The 20,932-nt window shown below is 46.0% G+C and overlaps 2 protein-coding genes across 10 annotated transcripts; one reads left to right on the top strand and one right to left on the bottom strand.

Moving 5' to 3' along the window:
• On the bottom strand, positions 1-20,920 carry C15H12orf43 (chromosome 15 C12orf43 homolog). Of its 9 annotated transcripts, XR_014958650.1 has the most exons (8): positions 20,656-20,920; positions 20,223-20,270; positions 19,870-19,969; positions 19,191-19,264; positions 18,775-18,865; positions 17,449-18,388; positions 5,748-5,919; positions 1-248 (listed from the first exon to the last, which is right to left on the bottom strand). XR_014958650.1 is itself a non-coding variant. In XM_077787141.2 (6 exons), exons 1-6 carry the CDS (start codon positions 20,918-20,920, stop codon positions 18,034-18,036), a joined length of 933 nt encoding a protein of 310 aa, XP_077643267.1. In that variant the 3' UTR covers positions 1-18,033. The 9 variants fall into 9 exon arrangements, 1 of the variants encoding a protein (XP_077643267.1); XR_014958645.1 differs by having other exon boundaries at positions 3,399-18,388; XR_014958646.1 differs by having other exon boundaries at positions 5,748-18,388.
• HNF1A (HNF1 homeobox A) lies at positions 1,854-16,714 on the top strand. The gene is made up of 10 exons (XM_021549919.3): positions 1,854-2,188; positions 8,775-8,974; positions 9,085-9,271; positions 9,571-9,809; positions 10,574-10,731; positions 12,120-12,321; positions 13,559-13,750; positions 14,014-14,135; positions 14,428-14,569; positions 15,149-16,714. The coding sequence occupies exons 1-10, from the start codon at positions 1,854-1,856 to the stop codon at positions 15,274-15,276; spliced, it is 1,905 nt and encodes a 634-aa protein (XP_021405594.1). The 3' UTR covers positions 15,277-16,714.
• Positions 20,921-20,932: the final 12 nt, after the last annotated feature.

Raw genomic sequence — 20,932 nt, 5'->3', positions numbered from 1 at the left:
TTCTTTAAATACTCTTGTGATGGGTGCAAAACCAGCACAACTCTTTATTAAGAATATGACCCCAAAAAAATCTTTAGAAGCTGAAGTTGTCTTTACATTAATGCTCACATGAACATTTCTTCAAATAAATGGTTTCACATGGACTCGGAATTCTCATTCGTTTTAGCCACACAAAGCCGTCAGTATCCATTAGAGCTTTGTTAACGCCCTGCAGGGAGGGGACGCGGTGCTCTGGGCACAGACCAGATCTGAAATAAAAGGCAAGAGTTAACACAATCCCGCCCGGTGCCGGGAGGGAGGAGGGTCCCTGCAGGAACCCTGTCCTGCAGCTGCTGACTCAGGAGCCTGGAGAGCTTGGCCAGTGCTGCCCACGATGGAAAACAGGAGCCAAGGTCCTCTGCAGCACTGTCTTGGGACACTGCCCAGTCTGGGGACAGCCCTACCAGGCTCCATTTAGCTCAGGCTCCATGGGAGTGTACAGACACAGGCAGTTGTCCTGGCAAACTTCCATTGAGACCACAGCTTTACATCCTCCAAAGGATCACTCGCATGAGACACTCGTGCATCGAGCCCACGTGTGCACATAAAGTCACTCCCTAATTTAGCCATTCAAAGTAGATAGATTCATTCATATAATTTCAGACCAGAAAAGAGAATTTAGTCAAAAAGATTCCTGGAGAATTGTTTTAAGCAATTCCAGCCAAGCCAGGGATCGTGTTTTAGGAAATCACCCAACAGGTGGGAGCAGAACCTCAGAGGAGGGCTGGTATCAAGAAGGGATGGAGGCAGATGATAAAGGGGAACCACAAGCTTACCCAGAGCACTCATCAGAAGCAGTAGGGCAGGCTGATGATAGAACAGGGGTATGAGCATGACCCAGCACCCAGGGATATCCTTTATCAAATACATTAATCACAAGCTCAGAGGGGCAAGTCCTGCAGTCCCCCAGATTGTGTGGGAACACTGCTTCTGCTCATAGTTGAACAATAAACACGGAAAGGTGTAGTTTTTGAACATCAAGATACCCAGCAGCCAAAGCCAGAAATGAAAATGTCACTTAAGTCTTGATGGTCTGCCACAGAAATCAGCTGGAGCTTCAGAACACCATGTGAGGTTTGGGAATGTTCACATAAAGCCAGTGGTCACTTTCCCCTCTTCTGGGGGTTGCACAAAGACCAGTGCAGCCAGTGTGGCTTTCTCTCAGCCCAAAGCCTCTGGCAGGGCCTGACACTGGCTGTACTTCACCAGTGACAGAGCTCTGAGCAGGTTCTGTGATATTCCAACAGCAGCACCTTGTCCTGAACCATGGGCAGCCAAGCACAGCTCCTCCTTTTGGGTACTCCACCTCCTTCCTTCTCCAAAATGAATGGGGCCACAAGTAAGCCATGCTTTTCCATCCCCATCTTCCTAGTTTTCTTTCCATACTCACTTTTCCATGCTGCAGATTTTTTATCCCTTCATTTTCTTCTCCTTCTGACTCCTGCTTCCCTCCCTTTCCCCCTCCCCCTGCTTTCTCTCCCTCTGCACTTTGTGAACTGCTGCGGCAGTGCTGAAGTCCAAAGTTCAGTAACTTGCTAAAGCACACAGATAAATATGAACCTTGGAGAATTTACATTTGCTCCAATGTAAACAGATAGCCAAGGGTCCCTTTATCAGCACTGGCTCAGGACAGTCGTGGGGGGTCTGAAGTGGCTCAATTTTGTATTTTGTTTTTTTTGGGGGGTGTAAAGGCGGGAGGCTGCGCTGTGCCCACTCTCCTGACAGTCGGGCGCGTTACCTCAGGAACATGGTGTAGGGAAGCTGGAAGCAGGATAACCCGAAATTCAAACCCAAGAGACACCAGGCTGAAGACCATGGTCTCGAAGCTGACTCATCTCCAAGTGGAGCTGCTGGAAGCGCTGCTGGAGTCGGGGCTGACCAAGGAGACCTTGATCAAGGCACTGAGCGAAGCGGAACCCTACGGGCTCCAGAGTGAAAGCCAGCGCGCTATCAATGCCCTCCAGAGTGAGAAAGGGGAGCCCTGTCCCGACATCCCCAACCTCCCCAACGGAATGGGGGAGCCCCGGGTATCAGAAGATGAAACCTCAGATGACGGAGAGGAATTTACCCCTCCAATAATGAAGGAGCTGGAAAACTTGAGCCCTGAGGAGGCTGCTCACCAGAAGGCTGTGGTGGAAAGACTATTACAGTAAGGACAGATTTACTGCTCCTCTTTGCTGCTTTCTTGCATTCTCCCTCTAAATCTCTTTTCCTTTCCCCTTCTCCTCAGTGTCCCTAGTATTCACAATTGATCACAATCTTCACCCAAGCCAGGACTAGCATCCCCCAAACACCCCCAAATGCTTTATAAATGCTCAGATTTTCCTTTTATCTCGCTTAAAATGCATTAAGGAAGCTATGGAGCCTGATTACATATTTGACATGCTTATAGCATCAGGCTTCAGAATAGTCCAAGGCCTGTATAGCTCTCATCTCTTTTACTGAATTTTAGGGTTTAGGATTTAAATTTTTAATACAATTCAAAATTTCAGTCATCAGGAAGGGAAAAAAAACAACTGGTCACTCTGAGCTGGTGCTATATTTGCATGAATGGTACAGTGAAGTTGTAATGTTTCCCAGCTGTATTTAAGGATAATTATATTGTTAATTTCACTGAGGTTTGCTATAGATTATTGGCCAAAGCCAAATCAAGAGACCCTGTCCTTGTTGTTCTTTTGAGTGTGAAGTGCCCTGACTTTGGTGGGGATTTTTCTTGTAAAAAGCACATCCCAAATACATGATGCAGAGGTTAAAACCTGGACAGAACACTCTGCTTCTACCACCCACTGCCCATCACAGTTACAAAGTACATATGCAGCAACAGTTACAGAGTTTGCTGCCACATAAAATTTGCCTTTGCATACAAGCATTTTTGAGATCAAAAGACAGGGAAAGCTCCCTGAATCAATAAGCCTCATAATAAAGTCAGAGAAGCATTCACTCAATTTCCCATTTGGGATTCTTACTGGGATACAATCCCCATGGGAGACCAAAGTTTGTCCAAGCAAGGGTCAGGCCCATCCTACCATCCATCACAACAGATTCCTGACTGCTTTAGGGCTATTTTGAAATGACAAGCTGACAGAAGACAGAGGTGCAGCAACATCCTGCACCTAAAGTCTTCACAAAAAATCTAGCTGCGGAATTTCTCAGGCTTTCTGATCACTCTCTTTCACTTGCCAAGGAAACAACTGAAAATATAACAGCAGAAGCAAACATCAAATCCCACCACAAAAGGCCAGAGTTAAGAAAAGAGCATGACAAGACTTAGCATTCCCTGTAAATACTTAAAAGAAAGCTCCCTGGCAGATTGGGAGTTGAGGATTCTGCAGAACCCAAGAGAGGAAATCAGCTCTTACCTGGGTGGGAAAATATTCCCAGTAATTCTCTCTTCTTCCTGGCCCAGTATGTCTCTCATCTTCTGCACTTCCAGCTCTTCCACATCTTTAAGTTTTCTCTACTTCCTTTACATCTTTCAGATTCTTTTTACCTATCTCCCTTCTCTCCTCACTATTGTTTCTGCTGCTATTCCTCACATTTTGTTATGTCCTTGGCTGGTTCTCTCTCTGCCTCCCACTCTTTTTCTTCCCCTCATCCTTGTCTCCTTCTCATCCTCCTGAGTCTGCGTACAGGTCTTGGGGCAGTTTGAGCCCAGTGGCACCGGGCGGGCCCTGGCTAGTTACTAATTATCCAATGGCTTTATTATTTCTCTTTTGTCTTATAAATTTATAGATGAAAATACCTTGATAAGCTTTTTGATCATTAACTTTTGATGGTTTATCAAGTATTTCTCCAGAGAGGAAGCCATGGAAGTTGAGGAAGACCTCCCTGGCTTTGTCCCTTTTCTCTAATGAGTGGGTGAAGCAGGACTGAAGTGACATCTGCTGTGATCTAAGAACAGACACAGGGATGGAGGCAATTCCTTCCTGTCACCCTCACTTCAGCACCATTTCTGGCTTCTGATCCTCCCTGCCTTTCTAGGATCTTGCTGCCAGTCTTCCCTGTGCTTACCAGTCTCACCACAAGTCTTACCTCTCTTCCAAAGCTGTGATATTAACACTTTTTGATGTACAGTCAGACAGTGTGCTGAGCAGCATTTCCATTTCACAAATGGAAACTGAGGTACAGACAAATTCTAGGACCTACCTAAACCCCTGAGACAGCACAGAGGAGACTGGGCAAGGACAGGGATCTCCTAAGCCTCACACTGCCTCTTAATTACAAAGGCTTTACTCTGAAACAGAGATCTCTGCCATCAATCTCCCCCACCACAGGACAGAGCAATTCACTTCTGCTGTTGACAATAGGATGAAGACACCAGTAGCCTCAGTGTCAGAAAAAAATTACAAGTACACTTATGGAGGTCTAGAATAGATTTAAATTAATCAAGTTAAAATGAAAAGAGTAGGAAGCCTACACTGACATATTTCACATTTCTCATCAAATCAACAGAATGTCTAAAAATGTGTTCAAAGCACCTGAACCAGTATCAGGGCTTGATAATACCCAAGAAGTTCTTATCTACTAATACACTTTTTTGGTTTTAAGACCACACCTTTCCATTAATAGATTTAAAGTAATGTCCTTAAAATAATACTATAAGTATTGTAAAGCAGGGCAGAATAGTCTATGGTAGAAATTACTTCCAGCAATAGACAAAAGAAAGGCAGGCAAGAATCTCCATGCCCATGGATTCTCAGCAAAAGGTCAATGCTTGCAAAACTATTTCACCATCTACACAAGGGTTTCAAATGCAGAAATCAGATGGAGGCAAATCTCCCTTTAGACAGAAGCCTCTTTGGGCATTATTAACAATTCCTGGTCTGCAGACCAAATTTCAACAGACAGATTGACTTGTGGGCAGCTATTGCTGATACAGGAAAGTCTGTGGTAATTGCTTTATAAAATAGAATCAGGAAAAGTGTCCATTATTAGGCTTTCCAGGAGCTGGGAAGAGAAAAAACTGACAGCACCAAGAGACCAACTATGTCTTCACAGGACCACTGAAGCTGAAACTGGTTTGAAAAACTCTGGTCAAAGCTGAGTAGAACAAACAAGATACACTCACAGGACTGGGTGCACCCATGGGTGTTGATTAGATTTTGTCCCTGCAGAGAAAACATGCTAAAAGCAGTTCAGATAAAGGTTTCTCTAGTGGGCAATTAACATAATTTCATTTTGTCCTTTCCTATGTCTCACTGATCTCCTGTAGATTTACAGTTTGAATAAAAACATTCTTTCCATATCAATCCACACACAAAACAAATTGCATCTATGATAAGAAATAAATGACTCAGTAGGGAGGTAGAGCTGTGAGGAGAAACTCCCAGACATTCCCAGAATATAAAGCAAGAAGGAGGCTACCTTGGGGGAAGGGATTATACTACTGCAGGTAAAGCAAATGAAGAGAGGTATAGTGACAATCCACCTGTAGGGCAAGGGCTGAAATTCCATTAGGAAAGAGAGAAGTTGAGATAAGCAACAGATTTCCCCTGGAAGCAGATATAAAAGCATGTTTCCCAGAAGGAAAAATGAAAACAAAGATATATAATGACAAAGGTTCAGTCTTTCCCCTGCTTAGAATGGCTCTAGTTGGGGAATCTGGAGATGAAGCTGCCACACCCCTTTCATTTCCACATATAAACCAAGATGAGGCAAACCAGGCCAAGTTCAACAGAAAGGAGCTCTGCCAGGATGGATGGTCTTACCTTCCCTCTGCCCAGCCTGGCTCCAGACTGGGCACTGAGTTGTGGAGCAGCTCCAGAGGAAAGGGCTGGGGATGGTCCTGAGCACTTCACAGCTCTGAACCTCTGCTTGAGCAGGGTCTGGTCCAAAGCAGCAATTCAGAACCCACCTCAGGGAAATGAAGGCTTCTCCCACCTGAGAATCAGAACAGGAAAGAAGGGGAGAGAGACAGAACGAGGAAGAGGAAAAGAAAGAAAAGAACAAAGGAAAAATAAGAAGTCAGGAAGAGTGAAGGAGGGAGAAGGTCCCCTGAATGTTACATCTCCAGCTCTCTGGAATGGGTTTTCTTTAATGCTAACAACTTGATATTTACTTTCCATTTAAATTTGAGATGTTGCTATAAATTATCAACCAGCCTCTTGTTCCCTTTGAGTTTATAACTAACTACCTGGGTTACTTATTGTTCAGGTAACAAAAGGGAGGTGAAAACGCCCTTAAAAAGTGACCTCAGAACTAAGAAAATGGGAAGCTGACATGGAGAGAGGACCCTGGCCCCTGTGCTGGGGATGAGCCATGGAGAAGGGCTATGCTCACATGGCAATAACCAACTGAGAGCAGGAGAACAAGACTTCAGAAGACAGAAGTAAAAGCAACCTGTGTAAGACCAACTAGGAGACAGATTACACCCTGGAGAACAAGACCCTGGGGAGACAGTTTGCTATCTGAGGAGAAAGGGAAACTAAAAGGCAGAAAATTGGAGATGATAGGGAAGGAGAGCTTGAGCAAAGCAGACCTATTTGTGCAGTTCTGACTCACTGTAACAATTGAGATTTGGCTGTAACAACAAGCAGGAGAACTCAGTTTAGAGTGAAATCCTCCCTCTGACAGTCAATGATATTCTTAAGACAGTGAAATAGAAGAGGTCTCAACTTCTGATGTCTTAGCCTGTGATGAAGGCTCTGCAGGTGGAATTGTGTATTTGAGCAAGGGTTCAGCTGGCCAGACTGTCATCACTTGGACTGTGGTGTAGCCTTGGGCCTGAAGTACTCGCTGCATTGGTTTTGCAGACTGGCCTTTGACAATGTACAGAGTAGCCAGGATTTCATACAGCTGTCCTAGGAAATCACACTACTAAGATCCCCTGCACTATTTTGTATCACAAAGCTTCCTGCTGTGTCAAAAAAAGGCAAAACCCACAAGTCTTTACTGTGAGAAGAGACTCACAGAACTTACTGTTTATTCCTGCTACAAAATGAGGATCTCAACAGAGGAGACAAAACTGACTCGACTGGGGTGCAGAAAGGAACTAACACATAACAGAGGCTTCCATCAGTGACAACACAGTCTTTCCTCCTCCTATCTGAGCCAGAACTCAAATCAAAGAAGTCAGCTTCCCAGTCAGAGGCTTTTCTCCTCTATAGAGGGACTTGGACAATGAACACAGGGTGCAGGTGCTAGGCAGACTATCACAAGCACAAAGGCAGGAGACTGGTTTGGGCAGCAGAAAGAAAGAAGCAAACAAATAAAATGAACCACAAGGAAAGAAAAGATTTCTTAAATTCAGCTCAATTTGAGGTTTTTGAAAGTCAAAGATAGTTAAGGGAAGATGCTGAAAATCAGAAGCCTCTATGGCAAGTGCTCCAATGTAAAAGAGAAACTAAGGTTCTATTTTAAGCAGGTTTTCAAAAAGCTGTAACTGACACCATTTGTGTCACACTTTAACTGCTCTGGAGCTTGCTCCTTGGACTACACAGGCCCTGGGAGAGGGGCTGCAGGGGAACAGAGATAAGGGTGTTTGTACTGAGAGAACAGGTGTGGACTTTGTCCTCCTTATCACTGTGCAGCCTCCAGCAACCTCCTGAGTCAACAAAGCCATGAACAGCACAGTTGTTGCCTGTTGCTCAGACATGTGTGCTCTTGAGACAGTTTCTGCACCCTCCCAGGCACCTTTTTTCTCCCCACTGCTCCTTTGATGCTGGTGTTGAATATGACACCAGTGTCTTCCTACAGCACTGCAAACCATTTCCTCCAGACACTTCACACAGAAGGCACAGAAGGATGCTCTTGTTCAAAGTGAGCCAGGAGCTGTGCTGCAGAGGTGCTCTGGCACTGCTTGGATTTAGACTGATGTGTTTCTTTACTTCTACTGTGACTTTCAGCTGGGGTGAAATCAATACACATAAAGTCACAGTCATGTTTTCTCTATTTTCCTCAAGAACCTTAATGGGATATTCTAACTGGATATCAAAAAGCCCAGCGGATCACATTAATTATAAAATCCCAAACTGTTCCTCAGATTTTGTGAGCGGTCTTAAATAGTTCTATTCCCTCAGCTGTTACCCAAAGGAGGGCAGCAGTAGGAGGAATCAGTGGTTTGCCTGTGGTTCTACATTGCATTTAGAAGCTTTGAGTAGATCTAGGTGTGAACCAATGTGTTTGAGTAACACGTAGCAGATGTGTAAAAACATAATTCTGGATGATTTGTCATATGCATACAGAGCTGCCATGTCACAGCATAATGACAGCCTGTTTTCATTTGCTGAATCATTGCAAGGCAACCCAACCTGGACCATAATCAGGGAATGAGTCAAGTTCAGTCTACTATCACAATCAATCTGTCTTGAGAAATTCAGTACATCTGCCCCATCTGCTTTAATGAGAGGGGGATAGAGAAGAAAAGTAATACAGGGAAATGGAAGAGAGAGGTTGCCTCTGTGTATTGGGAGATTCCCTGGTAAGCAAAGTCTCCTCCTAAGGGCAGACCTAAGCGTGTACAGACAGCAGTTCAAAGGAAGCCAGTGCTACATTTTTTGCAATTTATTTCCAATATGATGCAGTTTTACCCTGCACACAGAGTCAGAACTGAGCAAGGCACACTGGGGAACAGCTTTCTCCCCTGCAGGCAATGAGCGCTCTGGCCTCACCAAACGTGATGGTGGTGACTGACAAGTGCCACTCAGGAGCTATTACTGCACTTCCTTGAAGTCCAGGTCTGCTGAGAGCAGGTGCTTGATCTCTCTCCCCTGAGAAAGGTTTTCTGTTCCTTCCAGAGAGGATCCCTGGCGAGTAGCAAAGATGGTGAAGTCTTACCTCCAGCAGCACAACATCCCTCAGCGTGAGGTGGTGGACACCACTGGTCTGAACCAATCCCACCTCTCACAACACCTCAACAAGGGCACTCCCATGAAGACCCAAAAACGGGCAGCCCTGTACACCTGGTATGTCCGAAAGCAGCGAGAGGTGGCCCAGCGTAAGTATGGCAACAACTGCTCTCCTGACTCAGTTTCAGAAAGGATTCTGCTTGTCCTTACTCCTTATTGTTTTCAAGGAAAAAATTCCCTTGCCCCTTTGTGCTTGCAGAATTCACACACGCTGGCCAGGGTATCCTGACAGATGAGCCCATGGGAGATGACCTGCCCACCAAGAAGGGAAGAAGAAACCGCTTTAAGTGGGGTCCTGCCTCACAACAGATCCTGTTCCAAGCCTACGAGAGGCAGAAAAACCCCAGCAAAGAAGAGAGGGAGGCACTGGTGGAAGAGTGCAACAGGTAAGGGTGGGTGTGTGTCTTTGAGGAAGAGGGGCACAGCAGAGTCCCTCTGTGTTCTTGGTGTTTGCTGGTGCCACTGTGAGGCAGGCCAAAGGTACAGCACTGGGTGGCACCACTGACACCAGCCACGCTTGAATTAAATGCCACAGCTGATCATTCTTTGTCCACAGAGCACAAGGAATGCCTCAGGACCCTTCCACACAGTGTGCCAGAGCACAGCCACTTTGGGGCTGTGCATTTACTTTGTGTCTCTGAATAAGCCCAGCTCAGCAAGGCTCTTCTTGTGCTTTTCCCAACAGGGCAGAGTGTATTCAGAGAGGCGTTTCCCCATCTCAGGCCCAGGGACTGGGCTCAAACCTGGTGACAGAGGTCAGAGTTTACAATTGGTTTGCCAATCGCAGGAAGGAGGAGGCGTTCCGGCACAAGCTGGCCATGGACACCTTCAGCGGCCCACAGCCCACCTCTGCCCCTCCTCTAACTCCCCACAGCTCCTCCTCCCTGCAGCCACCACCTGCTCTCTCACCCAGCAAAGTTCATGGTAAGAAACAACCAGAAGGAGATCTGAAAGAGATCTGAACCTCCCCAAACTCAGTCACCCAAACTGTCTCAAAGTCCAGCCCTTTAGGAAGCGAATCTACAGATAGAAAAAGCAGATTAGTACAAGGGAAGAGCAAAGGTGACAAAGAGACCATGTTTCTGGGTGAGGAGTGGCTAGAATGTCAAGGGAGATAAAATTCAGTAACAAAACCCACAGCCAAAGCTTCTCACTTACTGTGAGGCCTCCCAGGTAGCAGGCATCAACCCCAAACCGACTCAGCTCCAGGAGTCATCACTGCCTATCAGAAGTCAGTTCTGTGCCCTTTCAGTCATGTGTGCCCCTTACTCCTTTCAATGCCAACCCCATCAGACTCTGTGACAGCGTTTTTAGGCATGAGGAAAAGCCATTCTCCATCCAAAAAGAGCACAGCTTTTTCAGCTTCACAGGCCAGAGCTGGGGGCTGCTCTCACTCTGGGAAGAGATGATCTCACTGAGGCTCCTCTCTACAGGCACATTCAGAGGGGTGGTTCCTGCTCCCTGCAGCACTCACAGCCAGCCAGTGTGTGAGGAAGCAGTAACACCAAATTGCAGGGGAAAGTCAGGGCAGGGTGTGAGTGCCTTTTCTTCTGGTTCCCCTACTGACCATTAACTACCTGCCCAAATATCTGGTGGCAAGTGCCTGCAAAGGAAACTGAATTTAGTGCCTGCCTAATTTTCTCAGTTTCTCACTTGTGACAACCAGTTTCCCTCCTGTTGTGATGCAGGAGTGAGGTACAACCAGCAGCCAGCCAGTGAGGCAGAGTCCTCCAGCAGCAACCACCACGGGAACAGCTCCATGGTGACCACCCAAACCATCCTGCAACAGGTTTCTCCCCCTGGACTGGAGCCCAGCCAGAACCTGCTGAGCACAGACACTAAGCTTGTAAGTGATGGATACTCCCATTCTGCTGACTTGGAGATGCTAGGCCATCTGCCTGTGGTCATAATATGAACTAATCATGGGTATTTTTTCTAGAATGTTCTTAAATCCACCTTATGTTTCACAGTTATATGTAAGATATTGTACATAACCTGTTATGTAACAACATGTTATATTAGAGTCACTCTACACTGACCATGTAAGACCAATAGTCCTGAGATATATGTGCCCTCTAGACTGTGGTGAGGGCTGGTACTAGAGCATGAAAGCAAGAAGGCATTTCCTTATGAGCAATTAAAACAGTCTGCTCTGGAGACACAGCACTCAAGGTATGACAAGATTTTTTTCTTCCCAGGAAACCCTATTCTCTCCTTTTCACAGAGAGATTCTCATCTCTAACTCTTATTTGGACTCTACCCATCCTGAGAGTAGATCAGACCAGCGGGATTACCAGAACACAAACTCATACTTACATCTAGCTTATCTGTAAAAATGAAGCCAAACAGCCTGTACAGCAGACATGTACTCGATAACTAGATTGCCTCCTCAAAGCCAATTTCCTCCTGAGATCTGACCAGACCTTTTCCCACATCATTTACAAAGAAGCATCAGAACTACATGACTGATCATTTTCAGTCTGCACATGTTCCCTTGTTTTCAGAGAAACAGCAGAAGTTTGCATTAGCAAAGGCTGGCTGGAGGCAAAGTTAAGGTTGCTAAAAATAAGTATGATTTAAATCTCATCAGTCACTCACTTTGCTGGCTTTCTGGTCTCTTGGTGAAGAAAATAAGTCTTTCACGAGGTCCTGAAAATCTTCTATGTCAGTATTCTAAAACTGATATCAAGGTGGTTTGTCCCACTGTTTAACCTCTTGGTGCTTATTCTTACTAAAGATTCTTTATAGCTTTTCATCTGAGGGGAGAGAAAAGAAGGATAATATAAGGCATTTAACTTTATCAGCCAAATCACTAGAATGCTTTTTTGTTCTTCCACAATACTATGACTACAGGTCCCAAAAGGAAAGAGGAACTCCTGGAATCTGCGCTGAACTCTGCTAGTAGAATTACCATGTGAATTTACCTGAGCCTCTTAATGTCTCTGAGCTTCACCTTCTGCTCTCAGCTATGAAAATGATCTTTCCCTATAGAAGATTATCTTTCCCTATAGAGAATGCAGTGGTTTTAATTTCATTCTTACAATTTCTTAAATGTGAAAGCAGTAAACCAGCAGGGATTTACTCTTAGTATGTCAACAGCTGACCTGTGCTAGTTAATTGATTTGCAGACAAGGATATGTGAAGCTAATTGGAAGAGCAGGAAGAAAGGTGTTTATCACAGCTTTGGGACCTGCCTGCTGCAGGTGGCACATTCAGGGCTCTCCTTTCCCGCAGGTGTCAGCTCCTGGAGGAACCCTCCCTCCTGTCAGCACCCTGACTGCCCTGCACAGCCTGGAGCAAAGCCCACACACGCTGAGCCAGCAGACACAGAACCTGATCATGGCCTCCCTGCCGGGGGTGATGGCGATCGGGGCGGGCGAGACGCCGTCCCTGGCACCCGCCTTCACCAACACGGGCGCCTCCACCCTGGTCATCGGTGAGTAGGGGCTGCAGGGCTCTGCTCCTGCACCCACAGCAACACCTGCCTCTCCTTGTTACAACTACCCACCCCGTTTTCAAAGCCTTACCACTAACTCGGCAGTGATAGAAACCAGAGGAAACGGTCACCAAAGATCAGCAGCGCTGCTGGCAAGTACCACTGGGATTAAGGATAGATGTTCCTCATTCATGGTAGAATTAAGTTACACACAAAACCCACGTTTTAAGAGTAGGGGACTTTTACAATCTATTCCTATCCCAATGTTTTGGTTTGCTGCTCTTCATATTTCTAAATATAAATATAGTACTTCCTTAAAATTATGAAAATTAAAGAATGTTCATAGTGCTTGAAAGACAAAACATCGTGTTCCACTTCCTGCAAAGAGCAGCATATGCCTTTGGAATTCATAGCAGTAATTACTATTTTTTTATATTTTTCATTTTGACAGCTTTTCTGGACTTTTACGAGATTTCTTTTTATTCCAAGACTAGTCTACAGCCAAAGTGCATCTCATTAAGAAGGAAAAAAAAATAAAGTGTATACTCTTTTCTTACACTTTCTTCCCAGGAAGAAAGAGGCCTTGTTTTGTTCCATGGTGACAGCTGTGAACTAATTTGCATTCATTCCCAAGACTATGATATGGATTTGAATTCTGTGCAAACAACAACAAAAAAAAAACGGGAGTGCTGGAGAGACCTGGTGATTTACAGGGTCTGGACAGTTGTAGAAAATGGGCAGTAATGTGTGAAACCTTCTACCCCTCTCACTGATTCAAATTCCTTTATTTTGCAGCCCTAGCAAAAAGAGCTGAAACTCCATTTCACGTGGCTGGACAGCTACAGCCTAGTTGTCTGTGTTGCCAACAATTTCATAAAATAAAAGGAGTAAATTAACTGGGCACTGAGGTGATGCTCTGAATTTATTTTTGAGCAAGACCCCCTGGTGATCACTAAATTGGAAAAGAAACTATACTGGTACACAAAAATGTAGACAGGAACAAACACTGGAAACCAGAGGTGGGTTTATGCAGGTTTTTGGACATTTCCACTTCACTCTCACAGGCATGAAATCTATTCCAAATCATAGACAATCAAGGGAACACCTGAAAAGCAGGATCTGAAATCACCCTGCAGTGACAGGCTGTCCCAATGCCTGTTTCAGATGCTCCCATTGCTGAGCAGCCACACTCCTCCCGCAGTGTGGGACACCACTGGCATCAGTCCTTGTTTTCCAGGCCTGGCCTCAACCCAGCCCCAGAGTGTTCCTGTAATAAACAGCATGGGCAGCAGCCTCACTACCCTGCAGCCCGTTCAGTTCTCCCAGCAACTGCACCCATCCTACCAGCAGCCCCTCATGCAGCAAGTGCAGAGCCACATCAACCAGAGCCCCTTCATGGCTACCATGGCTCAGATACAGAACCCTCACGGTAAGAATGTGAACTCATTTGTTTAAGTAAACAAAAATAAAGACACTGTTCCTTGAGTCCATTTGCTGGGTCTTTGGGCTTACAGCACTCTTTTCCTCCTCTGTTCTTGTTGCTCTAATTATGAAACTATTTTTATATTGCATTTATCTCCCTGTCCCTCCACTCCCAGCATTTTGGATATAGACAGCAGGTCCCATTGCATGAGGAGAAGAACTCAGCCAAAGCTCCAGCATCCACATGATGTTGTTTTCTTTTACGTACAGCTCTTTATGGCCCCAAATCTGAAGTGACTCAATACACACACGCAGGCCTCTTACCACAAACCATGGTGATAACAGACACGGCCAATCTCAGCGCCCTGACCAACCTGACACCAACTAAACAGGTAACAGCTTTTCTTTAGCCTTTGTTCCCCCTCCTGAGAGCTGCACCAGTCTGCAGGCAGCTCCTTGCAAATCAAAGAGCTTTGGGTGTGTCCATGCCATCCCAGTAGAAGCATTTTTTCTCATCTCCTGGCCCTGCTGGTACCAGCTGCAGCACTGGAGGCACAAGTGCAAGATCTGCACTGCATCATCCAGGAGGATTTCACCTCCCCAGAAACTGCCCTGCTCAATGCTTCTCTCACAGCTGTTAGAAGGGATGTAGAAGGCAGGTACTATTAACTCTCTTTTCTCCAGGCATTCACACCTGACTCAGAGACTCACACTGAGTCTGGGATGCACACACCAGTGTCACAGGCACCAACAATCCATCTACAGAACCAGGACACAACAATCCAGCACCTTCAGCCAGGCCCACGCCTCACCTCGAGCCCTGCTGGTAAGAGCAGCAGCCACTATTGTGGCTCTTAAGCCGTGTATTGCCTAGTTTTTATAGATAACACTGTAAAATCTAGTTAGAAAATGGTAACTGGGGCTGTCAATTCCCTAAATTGGCTCTGCCAGTGTCCTGAGGGGTTTGAAAAGTCAATACAAGGAAAAGATTCAGAGCAGAGTGCATGTAAGGCCAGACTGTGGAAACTGGACCTTTTAGAAAGGTAAGTGCCTTGAAAAATATAAACAAAAATCAGCCTCAATGAGTACCAGTCCTGTGGGCAGTTTTCAGGGCTGAGAAGCCCAAGACTCCCTTATGAAGACTCCAATTGGGTCTTCCCAGTTCTAAGAGCAGAACTAGGACATCATCTAGAATTCTTAGAACTGAACTCTCTGGAGATTGCTGTCCTCAATGTTTTCAGGCTAGCCTGGACAGAAGCCAGGTATTTAGCAGCACACAAAACATACAGACTAAAGCAGTTATACCCCTAAGCCAGGAGAGCACAGCCATGCTGGAAATGGGGGTGTACATGCACTAAGGGGCTGATGAGAACCTGCAATTGACTTCTGCCTGTACCTTTGGCAGTGTCCTCCAGCAGCCTAGTGCTGTACCAAAGCTCTGACTCCACCAACAGCCACAGCCAGCTGCTGTCATCCACTCACAACGTCATTGAGACCTTCATCTCCACACAGATGGCATCTTCCACCCAGTAACCACCACAAGCAGCCCCTGAGTGACTGCCACAACCAACCTGCCAGGTGCAACTCCAGCCGTGCTTGCTTCCACAGCCTCACACAACCCCCTACTCAGCTGCCTCCAGGAGAGAAGAAGTCTCAGGCTCAAGACAGAAAACATGGAGAGATGATGCTGGCACTGCTGAAATCCACTGCCACCTCCTCCCATCCCTCCCGAAAAAAAACAAACCACAGCAAACCCAAACCCTAACAGCCAGCTCAGAATGGCCAGACATCCTTTTGTGGCTGCCCAAGAAGGAATCCCAACAGTGCCAGGATGTGGATGGGACTTTATTTCAGCTCAGCTTTCATCAAGCTGGGTCTGTATAAACCTGCCAGCACCAGACTAAATCATGTGGGAAAGAGGAAGACTGAGCTGCCAAAGAAGGGACACCACCTTTAAACACTCTCCTCCTTTGATGCAAGGAAGCACCAACAGGAACTATAAGAAATAACAGCACCTTGGAAGTTCCTGACTTTGCAATGAGAATAACCAAGAAACAGATTTGGGAATGGCTTGGCACAAATCTGTCAGTATGGGATCACTGACAAGCTACAAATCCTTAATTAACTACCAAAATACCAAACATTCTTGGTTAAAAATGACCTGCTCTAAAATCATGCTATCCTAGTGGAAATGGCTTGGTTGTTTTTGATATAGCTCTGCTTTGTTTTAAATGCAGAAATTAAAGTTTAACAGCTGCAAGGAGAATTCCAGTTCTCTGCATAAACCTTCTGGATTCTCATCTCATCTGACTTGCTGAATGATTTTCAGGATGGCATTCCCCACTGGTCCCTGATGCTGTCCAGCACCTGAGAGGTTCCCATGCTCCACACAGAGTAGAGGCTCCTCCAGTTTTCTCTGTAAACATTCAGCCTGGATTTATTTTACAGAACATGGCTCATCTCAGCTTCCATTTAGGCTTGATTTGTAGTTTTTGGTATACAAATAACTACCCGGGGTCTGAGTCCTGCTTGCACTAAGTGAAGAGTTTAAGTCCCAAGAATCTACTTATGTAATTCCTCTTCTAATTATTCCTCTATTTACTCTCAACATCCACATCACTGATACATCATTAGCCAGACATGAAAACAGCCCCAGCTAACAAGTTTTTGTCTGTGACTGAAACTGAGCTACTCTTTCAACTGTGAAATGCATGAAAAACCTTGAGACTGGAAGGGAGAACTGAAAAATGCCCAACAGTGAACTCTTCAGTTATGGTATCTGGGAATACCAAAATTGCAGATATCCGTGAAAAGTTTCATAAGCGTTTTCTCTAGATACCATCAACAATTTCAGTAACAAGATTCTCCGAGGAATTTTATCCTAGAATTGTTTCCTAATTTCCCATGTACACCAGTTGCAAACATATCTAATTTCCAGTTAGCATAAAAATAAACTCAAAACAAAACTAAATGTTTAGGCCACCATGAATTTGAAACCCCAGGTTTAAAATTCAGTACACTGAAGTTTTAACTGCATATAAGACAAGTAATTTCTGCTGGCACATTCTGTTAAGATTATAAGCCAAGTTTCTACTTAGTTTCTCTATTTTTGGATGCCAGCTGTGTTTTCTTAACTAAAAACCAGCAAGAATCTTACAACTATTTCCCATGCTCAAAGGGCTACACTTCACTCCTTTGGTTTCTCTAATCTGGCTTTCTGAACTTCTGAATTGGGCCAATAAGTTGGCTTTCCTGAAACCCAGGAATCTTAAAAATGTAAGTATTTATCAATAACAGTTGATCTCCTGAAAGATTGGGAAATGAAGAATAAACAGACAAAGAGTGAAAACGACCAAACCTCACAGTATTTCATGGAGACATAAGTCATTAACCAGCCCAAACAAGGACCGAAAGGTGGTTTTTAAATTATGTTGAAGTCCTTCCTGTAGCAATTTCATAGCATTGAACACCAGGCAACTAAAAAGCCATTCTGAGCCACCTCTATCTCTACTGGGGACAATCTGAATACAGCAATATTTTAAAGCCACTGTTGTACAAAACCTTCAAAATTAAGTATGTCCAAGAGTATAGTAAAATTTAATAACAACAGATGCCATAAAAAAACCCCTATACATGAACAAAAATTTTGAATAGAGACAACCGGAACAGTAGGATGCATTTACACCAACCCTGAAATCAGCTCACCACACACTGTTTATGTGCAGGGGTCCTGGAGAGGTGCAGATTGCAGAGGGATTAGTAACACAGCAGGTTTCAAAACCAGATTGTTGTGATGATCGCAGGGAAAAAATAAGGGGCCCTGATTTCTGACAGGATGCTTTTGAAAAATGAGTCTCCCATGGGCTGGAGCTATTCTTAGCAGTCTACAAGGAGGCAAAAAGTAGCTGATCACCTGTTGCCATGTAAACCAAATTCAATTCATCACACACTTTCTCCAGAAGGGTTTCATGATGTGAAGGAACAGACCAGGAGGAATGCAGCTATGATCACATCCCTCTGCCATGCAAGCCTGGCACAGGATTTAATCCTTTCAGATGGGGCCTGCACAAGCAGCAGCACAGCCAACTGCTGTGTGAGGAGAACAATGTTCCTTTCCTCAGGGACGCCAGTAGCACAGGAAGTCACTTAATTAGTCTCTCAGGCCACTGAGCTTTTAGAACAGATGCTTTGCCAATTAATTTTCCCTCATCTGCAGCAACTCTTGTTGTTAGGTTTTCTTTCAGTTTCCTTCACCCATCACAACCACCTGCTGTTTGCAGAGCAAAATCATCATTCTTTTTTCTTCTTCTTTTTCTTCTTCACAGCTCCTGGCAGCACAGAGTTCTCTCTGTGATGGCTGTTCTGTCTCTCCTGCTGGCCATTTGCAGACACCAACCGAGGCAAATCTTTGCAGATCTGGTCACACTCTGCTGGGTCTATTATTTTCTCTTGAATATTATTGTCTCTCCTCATTTTCTTCTTCTTCTTCTTCTTCTTCTTTTTCTGATTGGGTTCCACATAACTCTGACTCTGATCCTGGCTGGAGCCCTGGGACCATGCAGGGAAAGCACTTTGCTTCAGAATATCTGCAGCTGACACGGCAGCCTCCTGGCACCTTTGCCATTCTTGCTCACTGTCTGTGTCACTGGAAAGGCAACAAGAGGGAAGGAATTTGTATTGTATTTTTTCCTTGAATTCACCCAGAACTTGAACAGCAGAATAATCTGAGATGAGAACACACGATAAACACCCAGTGGCTCTGAGACTCCCACACCTACAGTTTGCATTTAACCAGTCTGAAGGCCAGTGTGCTCTTTACACACACTAGGAGGAGAAAGAAAATCTCCCACAAACGTTTCTCATTCTCCAGCACTAAAAAAGTAACAAAATTCTGGTCTAGTCAAATATAGGAGTCATAAATGCACACTTCTCAAGCTCTTCAGCTTCCTATTCCCTTGTGGGAGTCTCAGCTGCCTCTGAAATGTGGGATGCAACAGTACCTGAGGAGCAAAGCAGCTGCCAGCACCTCACCTGGAGCTAACTGGCCTCCTCCTCCTTGCTGCAGGGCAAGGCTCCGGCTTCCCACAGTCTCCAGGGACAGAGGAAGAAAAGAGGCGGAAACCTGAAGTATGGAAAGAGGGGTTTTAGGCAAAATATAAAACAGAGGTGGAATCAATCAACTGCTCTTTTCCTGGAAGCCTCAGTGCTGTTTCTGTATTTCCACAGTGCTTGACAGCAAATATTTGGGACTGTGTGGGAGGACCTGGGGCACAGAGGTCAGAACTGAAAAGGAGCAGCTCTCATAGACACCACCAGAAGTTCTTTCAGTTCAGAGCAAATGTTTATGAGACACTGGGATGCACTGTCCTGGTGATGGACAGGATCCACCCCACCTGTCAGCAGCCAACAGTCACAAAACAGATACAAAGGCTGAGACTGGAACTCACCATCATCTTCAGAGTCAGACTGTGCCAACCAAGTCTGTGATGGTCCTGATGAATCCTTCAAGACAGTGATGACACTAAACAGAAAATCCCAGTCAGATCTCAGACAGGTTTGTGCACACTGAGCTACAGGTGGGTATTTCTGGGAAAGAAGATTAGAGGGAGATGTTGCACAGATCCTTTTTTGTTAGTGAGGCTGCCTCAGCTCCCTGTTTCCAGAGCAGACCAGGCCTTCTCTCCTCAGCAATGAGGAAGAGAAGAACAGTTTGAAAACAGTGTTTCTGAAGCCAGCTCTGAACAGCAGGAATTCCAGTTCCTCAGGGCCATCCTTGCCTAATAGACAGAGGGGCAGCCCAGTATCATTCTGCCAGCACAGCCCTGATTCAGGGACTGGTGGAGGTTGTGAGAACAAGATTCTCTCGCCAGCCTTTACAGGATGGACGTCTCTTTTTCTCCGCACAAGATGTTCACCACAGAGGCAAATGAAGACACCCAGTGCTGCACAGAGAGTTTTGACTAGATGGGCACAACACATCAGCAAGGTTAGGTCACAGAATACTGGAAGTTTGTACTTAATACAGGCATGAAGGAGACAAGATGTTGACTTTCCCGTGTTTAGCACACAAACACGTCAGTGTAACTGACCCACAGAACACAGGTTTCAAGCCTTGCACACCAGTACCTGTCTAGCATGGTTCCCAGTTTCTTTGCAACGTGTGCTCTGAACTCTGGAGTCGTCTGGAGCTCATTGTCACCCTCCTCACGGCCGATTGCCTCACGCCCGTTTGAAATAAGAACAAGGATTATCTCTTTCGAGGCCAATAATATCTGTCCCTCTCACCCAAAGCCTTAAAAACATATTATCCTGTACAAATTTAAGCATAATTTCAGATTATGGTTGGACTAATTCCCCAAACAGAAACTTCCCCTTTCAGTACGAAGTATCATAAGGTACAAAGCAGAAGCAGCAAAAATATTGCACATAAATTTTTTCTTAATGGAAACATTAAGTCTGAAACCAGAAGCAAAAATACCTCAAGCTTGGCTGATCTTTAGGCTGCAACCGATCCTTTCTAAAGCCCCCTGAAAGGAAAGCAGCAAAGCACACTTAGAGACTTGCCAGAACTTCCTTAACCCCCGTCAGGCACATGTCAGAGCATAAAAACAATGCCTGAAAGACAGCCCTGGGCCGCCTTCGGGGGAGAACAGTTATGAGGGGAAAGGGGAACTCCCCTCAGGCCAGGACTGCCGGGAGGGGGCTCTGGGCCGGGCTGGAGGCCGGACATGGCTCGGGAGGGTCGGGCAGAGCCCCCTCGCTTCTGACACCGGCAGCGCGGCACAGAGGAATCCCCACGGGTCAGAAGTTGCGGAGGGGGCCGGACCGGAGCGGCGGGGCGGGGCGGGGAAGAGAGAGGAGGGCACGCCGCAGCGCGGGGAGCAGAGCCCAGTCTGTCCCCCGCCCTCTCACCGCCGCACGGCTCCGCCCGCGCCGCCGCCAGCGCGGTGCAGTCCCAGGCAGCCTCCCGGAACCGCGCGGCCGCTTCGCCGCCGCTGTCCGAGTCCGAGCCGGTGTCGCTGTCCGGGCCCGAGACGCCCCTGGGCGCCGCCATCTTGCAGGCGCGGGGCACGCTGGGCGCTGTGGTACGGCCGCAGCGCGTGCCGGGAGCTGTAGTCCGGCCGCAGCGCATGCCGGGAGCTGTAGTCCAACACCGTCCCTCGTACCCGACTTTCATAAACTGATCCTT

This window comes from Lonchura striata, chromosome 15 (assembly GCF_050655825.1).
Source record: "Lonchura striata isolate lonStrDom1 chromosome 15, ASM5065582v1, whole genome shotgun sequence".
In the NCBI taxonomy this organism is placed as follows: domain Eukaryota; kingdom Metazoa; phylum Chordata; class Aves; order Passeriformes; family Estrildidae; genus Lonchura; species Lonchura striata.
This window is presented reverse-complemented; position numbering and strand designations above follow the sequence as displayed.